The 7,938-nt window shown below is 51.4% G+C and overlaps 3 protein-coding genes across 3 annotated transcripts; 1 reads left to right on the top strand and 2 right to left on the bottom strand.

Moving 5' to 3' along the window:
• Positions 1–567: 567 nt before the first annotated feature.
• On the bottom strand, positions 568–1,787 carry CTRU02_203697 (uncharacterized protein; the record flags this gene model as incomplete). Its single annotated transcript, XM_036722272.1, has 3 exons — positions 568–793; positions 853–932; positions 984–1,787. 3 exons carry the CDS (start codon positions 1,785–1,787, stop codon positions 568–570), a joined length of 1,110 nt encoding a protein of 369 aa, XP_036585878.1.
• Positions 1,788–3,348: 1,561 nt separating this feature from the next.
• On the top strand, positions 3,349–5,142 carry CTRU02_203698 (uncharacterized protein; the record flags this gene model as incomplete). Its single annotated transcript, XM_070204250.1, has 4 exons — positions 3,349–3,463; positions 3,627–3,775; positions 3,849–4,831; positions 4,983–5,142. The coding sequence occupies 4 exons, from the start codon at positions 3,349–3,351 to the stop codon at positions 5,140–5,142; spliced, it is 1,407 nt and encodes a 468-aa protein (XP_070062013.1).
• A 681-nt stretch (positions 5,143–5,823) lies between these two features.
• On the bottom strand, positions 5,824–7,177 carry CTRU02_203699 (stc1 domain protein; the record flags this gene model as incomplete). The annotated part of the gene is made up of 6 exons (XM_070204251.1): positions 5,824–5,949; positions 6,006–6,482; positions 6,533–6,697; positions 6,753–6,987; positions 7,059–7,091; positions 7,149–7,177. 6 exons carry the CDS (start codon positions 7,175–7,177, stop codon positions 5,824–5,826), a joined length of 1,065 nt encoding a protein of 354 aa, XP_070062014.1.
• Positions 7,178–7,938: the final 761 nt, after the last annotated feature.

A 7,938-nucleotide genomic window follows, 5' to 3' on the forward strand; every position in this document is an offset into this window, starting at 1 on the left:
CATATTTCCAGTTCTTCAACCAAGAAGTCCCCCGCCTCTGTGACAGCCTAGCAAGCCACTCCAGTTGATGCCAACTATGGACGTTTCGATTTTACTCACCCCACATACATGGGCAGAGGGCGGGCTGCGCTACCAATTATGGCAGAGTGCAGGTGAATGATAATTTTGTCTGTCATTTTGCGAGTGGGGTTGGGTTCGACACCGAAAGCGTGCCGTGATTGTAAGCCTGCCAATAGAGGTGTGTATATTCTGGGGGGAAAATCAGTTCTTTTTTACTTGTTTAAATCATACAACAAGGCCTAGTTGGAGTTTAGATTAACCTGGAGAGCCACAGTCATTGAACAATAAACTAATTTCATGACTTTGGTATCCATAATGCTGTCGTAAAAGACCGTAAAAGAAATGCGAGATTTTTTGCTTGCTAGACAGGGTATCCATTGTTCCCGAAACACCATGCTATGCTCAGTCCATAACCGTACTCGATGCTTTTAATGGCTTCATCACTCGTTCATGTCTTTTTAAGTCATCACGCTTGAAAGCAGAGGGGTAAAAACAAGTGTGGGAGGGTCATCGCGCCGGTCGTATTGGCGTGCCCACGGGGGTGCTGTAAGCAGAGCGGTCGAAACTTTTGTGCTTGGCGCGTTTACGTTTGAGAGCAGTCCAGTCAGCTTTCCAGTTCTGAATGCTCTCAGCGAGGTCTGGGTCAACATCGCCAGGGCACTGCACTTCTATGGCCTTGAGGCCTAGCCGGAGGTAGGTAAGCTCGGAGTCGTTCTCTTGAAGCTCCTCTTCCCTGCGGTATGTCAGTAACGGCGCGCTGGGCTGCCGCACGAAGCGTCTCACGGTACATACAAATTCTGGACTCTGGACTGGAGGAAGATAATTCGTTGCGCTGCACGTTCGGCGCGTGTGACAAGAAGTTGATGGATATGCTGGGAAATTATCAGTTGTGGTCTTGCAAGTAAGACACTCACATATCTCACCTCTGACTCCTCTTGTCGAGCCTTAAGATTCGTTACCAGGGTTTCCAATTCGGTATTCAGCTTTGCCGCCTCAGATGCGATGCGGAAAGTGTCGACGGCTGGTTTCTTTTCGACAGTAGGTTCGGGAGTAGGCGTATCTCTTCTGAATGAGCTCCGCCATGAGGGTGATATATCCGACAACCCAGAGCGGAACCAAGAAGGCGACGGTGAGGTCCATAAAGATTCATGGTCTTGTTCGGCCTGTACTTCCGTTGGCCACGTCTTAGGCTTGCCCTGGGGAGTTTCTTGAGACATATGAACCTCTCCGGTCATGACGGACTCTATTTCGTCAAGCTTCACGTGCATGACGCTAACGTTGGTGTCGGGGACGTCTTCGCCTGACAAAAGCTTTTCCGCCAATTCGTTGAGCCGCTGAACTAGAGCAAGTGTGTCTCGGGTGGTCTGAGTCGCATTCTCATCTGAATGGACCGATGCCGTGAGATCATCCTCAGTCCACGAGCGCGCCAAGGGGCTCTTAGCCACAGGCGTGGAAAAATGTTGGGCGGGAGTGGAAAATTGTTTGCGAGGCGGTGACAAAGGTGAGAATCCACGGAAGCTCACCGGCGAGGGGAGAGACGGTGATGAGACATAGGGAGAGGAAGCCTGAGGCGTGCCGACCTGAGGCGTAGAGGGTGGTGGTAGATTGGTAGCATGGCCGTGGCTTCGAAGACGCCTCAGGCCTTTGCAAGGGCTGTTGTCGTCCTCATTGTCGTTCAAGTCGAGAAAACGTAGGCCCAGCCCCGAATCCGACCTGACGTCCGGCATAGCTGTGCATTGAAAGTAGTTTGTGTGCTTGGGGCGGCGACGGGCCAACCAAAAAAACCGGGTCTTTAGCCTCCTCCCGTGCCCTCTTAGGGAGGTCGATCAAAGGGAGAAGAAGACGTGACTTCAGGGTCAGAGCCGGTTAGGTCGAGTCGATGCGACTCCCGAGTCGAATGTGCATGCACACAAAATGGGAACGTAGTAAGAAACTAGTCTGACGTAGTATTTCCGAAAGACCCCGAGAGGCCGAATTGTGTGCGCGCGCTTGGAATGAAATTTGGGCGGTAGCTGCAAGTGACTGCGTTAAGGTGTGATGAGGTGTGTCGGTCAAGAAGCCAACCAATGCGTCGAGTCTGGCTCTTTGTCTTTGGCGCGTTCGACGCGGTCTGAGGCGTGTCGGAGGCTGGAGGCTGGAGACGGAAGCGAAAGGGGCTTGAAGAATTGTGGCGCCTTGCATGTGACCGCAGGGGAGACGCTGCGGAGCGCACATAAGGAGAAGGGGACATCGAGGAAGGCAGAGAAAAGGGAAAGGAAAGGACCGGGATTCTACGACGTTGGACGTCCAACTGGGCGGGGGCGGTCTGAGCGGCTGCTGCATCGTAGTTGCAGTTTGTGATGTGGGGGAAGATGGCACCGCATCTTTTTCGGCTACCAGGAAGCATACGGGTGGCAGCTGTTGGAGGAGGTCCCCCGCCGCCGCGGCCATCGGTTCAAACCCATGGGGTCGCGTGCTGAGAAAATTGATAGTGCGGTACATTGCCGGCGACGTTCCCTTCTACCGGTCACATGTGTTGTTCTGCTCAGCAAGTGATTCTAGTAGCACCTCAGCTCACCAACAGGTAAGCTCGCCCACAGCCTAGAGAAAGGCACTCTTAAGCAGCTCTGGTACTACCACAAAAAGAACACAGCCACTTGAAAGGCTGGACTTAGATATGCAATGGATCATGTACTTTTCTTTTCTTTTCATTAAGAAAATTCGCCTTAAAATAGAGTGGGAAAAATGAAAACCAGTAACATCAATTGAAGAGACAAGTCATCGTAACCCTCGGGCTAAACTGTTGCGAGCGGCCACCGCCGCACATTTGTTTCGAAGCGCACCTCTCCGGTCGGCTAAGGAAGCATGTATCGCGCTATCATCGACTGACCTCCGCATGGGCCATGACGCCGAGTCGGGAAAGTACCAGCGTACCTTTACCGGGCCACAGTGGAGAGAGTTCCTGGCCCGGCCACGGCCTTGTTCTGTCTGCTCCCGGCAATCCAAGCTCTCATCTGCTCAGGTTCTACTTTGTCTCCATTACCAGAAATAACCTACACGAAACACCTCTCTCGCACACTGCTTGCACGCGACCTCCGTACCTATACAGATTGACCATGCAACATTAGACCTGTCGTCCTTCTCGACCTCCTCCCGCAATCCCTCGACAGATTTCTTCTCCCGTGCTCGTCAGGTTCCATGTTGCCCTGCGTCATACCAAAGCCTCGGTAAAGGCCGTAGCAACTCGCTCCCGCGGGGTCCTCGAATACGTCCAAAACAGTAGCCCGCCGGAACTTTTCTTCGCCCAACATGTCGTGGAAGAAGACAGACAAGTTGATGGACACCATCAGGCATTACGCCAGTTTCCCGGCTACTGGCGTGAGCTTGAGGCAGATGGTCCAATTTGGAGAGAAGCCTTCTGTCGGTTCGTCTATCCCTTCCACACCCGGTCACCCGAGCAGCGTCTCGTCCTGCCTTGCGGTGCTTCTGCATGTGCCCTTGTACTCAGAGTCTCAATGCGCCAATTCTTTGAGCCTCGTCATCAGCCATTTGACAATTTCGCTGACTGGTCATTGCTTGCTTTCCAGGAACCCTCTTCCGTGCCTCGCAGTTCCTCGCCGAGGAGCTGCCAATTCGCCTTGCCCACCGCGTCCAAGAACTCGATGAGCTACCAGATGGCCTTAACGACATGCCCTCCGTAAGGCGGGTGCAAGATTGGTACGCACAGTCGTTCGAGGTACGTCGAAGCTCTCCTACCTGCATGACGCATGAAGCGACATGACTCACTGACGTTCGGTCGTTCGTATTAGGAACTTACACAACTCCCACGACCCGACCTAGATAGAAGCACAAAGGAAAGACTCCTGAAACCAACCAAGTCGTACGGCAAAGGCTCCATGTTGTCCGAGGCGACAAGAAACCCCAGTATCGAAGATGGGCAATACGCATCCCTCCCGCAATCCAACGGAAACGGAAATGGCTTCAAGGCCGTTGCCGCGAGGAGATACTTCGCCATGGTAGACGACACGGGAGATTGGCCAGCCGAGTTACGATTATACAACGAGAGATTCGCAAAGGCTCTGCATGGCATCAAGAGAAGACACGATGGCGTCGTCACAACGATGGCCCAAGGCATCTTAGAGTACAAGCGCAAGAGACAGCGCATGCAGATTGACAACAACATCCAGTCATTCCTCGACCGCTTCTACATGTCGCGTATAGGCATTCGTATGCTTATCGGCCAGCACATTGCTTTGACCGACCAAAGCCATCACCGCGACCCTACCTACGTCGGTATCATCTGCACCAAGACCAACGTTCAAGACCTCGCACAGGAGGCCATTGAGAACGCACGCTTCGTCTGTGAGGATCACTACGGACTTTTCGAAGCCCCGAAGATTCAGCTTGTGTGCAATCCAAACATTAACTTCATGTACGTCCCGGGGCATCTGTCACATATGCTCTTTGAGACCCTCAAGAACTCGCTGCGCGCCGTCGTTGAAACCCACGGTCAGGACAAGCAAGAATTCCCCGTGACAAAGGTTATCGTCGCGGAAGGAAAGGAGGACATTACCATCAAGATCTCGGATGAGGGCGGCGGCATCCCACGAAGCGCTATCCCCCTTGTCTGGACTTACATGTATACAACTGTGGACAGGACACCGAACCTCGACCCGGACTTCGATAAGAGCGACTTCAAGGCGCCAATGGCCGGCTTTGGATATGGACTGCCCATCTCACGTCTGTACGCACGCTATTTCGGCGGTGATTTGAAGCTTATCAGTATGGAGGGGTGAGTTATACCTTGTCTCAGGGCATATGTAATGAGAAACGAGACTGATTGTAATGTTCTTTAGATACGGCACGGACGTGTACCTCCATCTAAACCGTCTATCCAGCTCATCAGAACCATTGCAATAGGGACCAGCAGTCATGAGGGACAAGAAAGCTCGAGGATTGACGCTGGGGCTGAGGTATAGTTTGAACAAGAGGCTTAAGGATCGCGAGATCACGGAGCGTCGGCAGGTTGGAGATGCCCAGGAGATGATGAGCCGGGGCAACGACGTCGATCCGGGGTATTACAAGCGCGATAGCGATCTGTAGAAGTTGTTTGGACAACTTCACTGATGGTCGTTTCTTGCTTGGCTACTGCCGGTCGCTTACATTCTCATATATGCGTGTTCGCGAGACTGTAGTGTGCCGGTGCACTCACAAGAAGGGATAGTGTGCATAGGGAGAGATGAAGGACTTGGGTAGAGGACGGTCGAAGCAGCCCTGGGATAGGGACTGCCTGATCGATGTGGACCAAAAGAACATACTTGGTTCGGGATTGATTTGCTCATGATCGACGCCCGCACATGTTGCGGGATAGCGATTTTACACACACACACACACACACACACACACACACAAGCACACATTATATTTGGGTTCGGTTGGGAGGGCATCTTGAAAAGAGCAAACCCCGGCGAGGAATGGTCCTTTGGGGTATATAGGGACAGGTCGCATTCGGCCACATTCATAACACTGAGATCCGGCGGCAGTGGCGTCTTTGTATGTTTCTTATACCGCCTTCTTTTTGGTTGAATATTTGTTGGGTTACATGATTACGTCCATTGACAACGATGGCGTTGAAGACTTATCGCGACTAGAGTGCATTATGCTATCCGACTCTCAAGCTATGTGTGAAGCAAAGTTCTGGTGATTGCGCCATTCAGTTTTTCGCGTTCAACCCCGCCCATAAATGCAAATGGAATCAATCGTTCGCCCTGATGTCTAGGCAATCTACTCCGATTCCTCGTCTTCCTCATCTTCGTCTTGGTATGGTAGTAGGTTGGGGCGTTTGGGTAAGGCTTTCTGTCGCTCTCGATGTTCCTTCTCGGTCAGTTGCTTTCTGTCGCCCTGTCTGTCCTACTGGGAGTTAATGATGTGGCTATGAGCAGTGAAATTATTGGGCGTTTTCTTACTGGAGCAGAACCAAATCCACGACTGCGGTTACTTCCTTGAAGACGATAGTTGTAAGCACTATTCTCGCGGCCATTCGAATACTCTCCCGCTGCCGAACCCATCGTGACCGAGGAGCCTCTGGACTGAACAGTGGGGCTTTTGGCCATCCTATGCTGACGACCATCCGAGTCCCAAGCGTTATATTCAATCTTACTATCTGTAAGATCCTTGGCAATGTCTGCATTGTTAAACCAAAGGTTTGCCATAGAAGCTGAAAGGTCACCAACTCGGCTCATGCTCGTGGTATAGGTAACGGTAGAACCGGCGGTACGACGAGCAGAGCTTAAACTCTCTGTGTCAATACTTGGTGCAAAAATTTCGCGGCTCCTACCTCCATCTTTGTCGGTGGATGCAAGTCCCGCTCTCAGAGATGGGCCATCCATCTCGCCGCCGACAGGGTCCGTTAAGCCATCTGTTCCGGTAATAGGCGCCAGGGGCTTACAGTAGATGTTAGCATATTGAAATGAGGCCGATTGGGGGCTCTTGCCTTCTCATTGCCGTTATGCCAGTCAAAGATGTCACCGGGCTCAGTCGGCATGCGGGCTTCGAAGTCATCCATTTCTTCGAATGGGTCCAACATATTCGAGGGCGCTGCCCAAGGAGTGTACCCAGGTTCCTGGGAATTCGTCCAATGCTGACAGAACTTGCACACCTTACAAAAGGGTTAATAATATAATGTGGTCTTAGACGCATTATCGACGACTTACATAGACGCCGTTGCTGCGGTTGTTCTTTGAAAAGTCATCGAGAACGCGGATCTCATTGCACGGTCCCTCACATTGAATCTCCTTCACAGGCTCTCCGGAGTGCATACGACAGGTCATCCCAGTGTTTGCAGCGTCAATCCGGATACGGCGCTCAAGTTTGTCAGTGACAATCTTTTGCTGGCGCTTGGAGAAGCTTGAAAAGGGTTTCCACTCTCCACCCAGGTCGCAACGGAAGCTGTAAGGTTCATGTCAGTCCTACCAAGATAGAAAACGTGACATTTTCGATTCCTAAGTGTTATGACTGACCGTTCGGGGACTTTCTGTCCGAAGTTGCGAGGACTTGAGACCACCCGTCAGTTGCTGAAAATTATGGAGGCTTAGGGTGACAGAGCTTACCCATTGGGGCGGTTGGCGTTGGCGGACATTGTCGCGAGCCTTTTAAAGGTCAAAATGGGAGTGTGTAAACGATGAGACGTTTCGAAGAGGCCGACGAGAACTGTCTGATGCTAGGTAAGTTGTACAGAGAGACACTTAAGTCGTGCCTCCGCGCAGTAACTATTATGGTTATGAGAAAGTCAAGTACGGTTGGAGATGGAGTATTAGAAGAAAGATGAGAGGGGGTTAATGGTTGAGGCAGGAATGTATGGAGTGGGAAGAACGGTAACGGCAGAAGGAAGGCCGTTCAGGCAGTAATGTAGAATAAATAAGGTACGGTCCTCCCTTCTTGACTCTTCTGTTTTGGGTTCAACAATTCGGTGTGAACTACGACTTTTCTAGAAGGACCACAGTATTACTTAGAAACCTCCCAAGGTAGGAACAGCCTGCTGCAGTTGAATAGGGAAGTATCGAACAGCCAGTGAGCTCTCTATCGCCTTACTCGACGTTGTCTGAATTTGGGGTGACTTAGATCGTTTCAACTGCAGCAAGTGTTTTTTGTTTTAGATACTAATACTCGACTGATGACACTCACTTGCTCCTAATGAGCGTGACGTGCTGTTGCTGTGTTTGACTGCCCCATAATCAAGAAGTGCAGGTTTCCTTATTTGCCCCTGTGTTTTCTTTGTCGAGGCTACACTTAGTCACCCAGAGAGTCATTGCATCTCACTGCAGACCATGCCAAACTACAACTGTTCAAGTAAACTTAAAATCGACGCAGCTAAACCCTGTTCACGTCGACGCCGATATC

The sequence above is a fragment of the Colletotrichum truncatum genome (assembly GCF_014235925.2).
Source record: "Colletotrichum truncatum strain CMES1059 chromosome Unknown Contig_0002, whole genome shotgun sequence".
Taxonomy (NCBI): domain Eukaryota; kingdom Fungi; phylum Ascomycota; class Sordariomycetes; order Glomerellales; family Glomerellaceae; genus Colletotrichum; species Colletotrichum truncatum.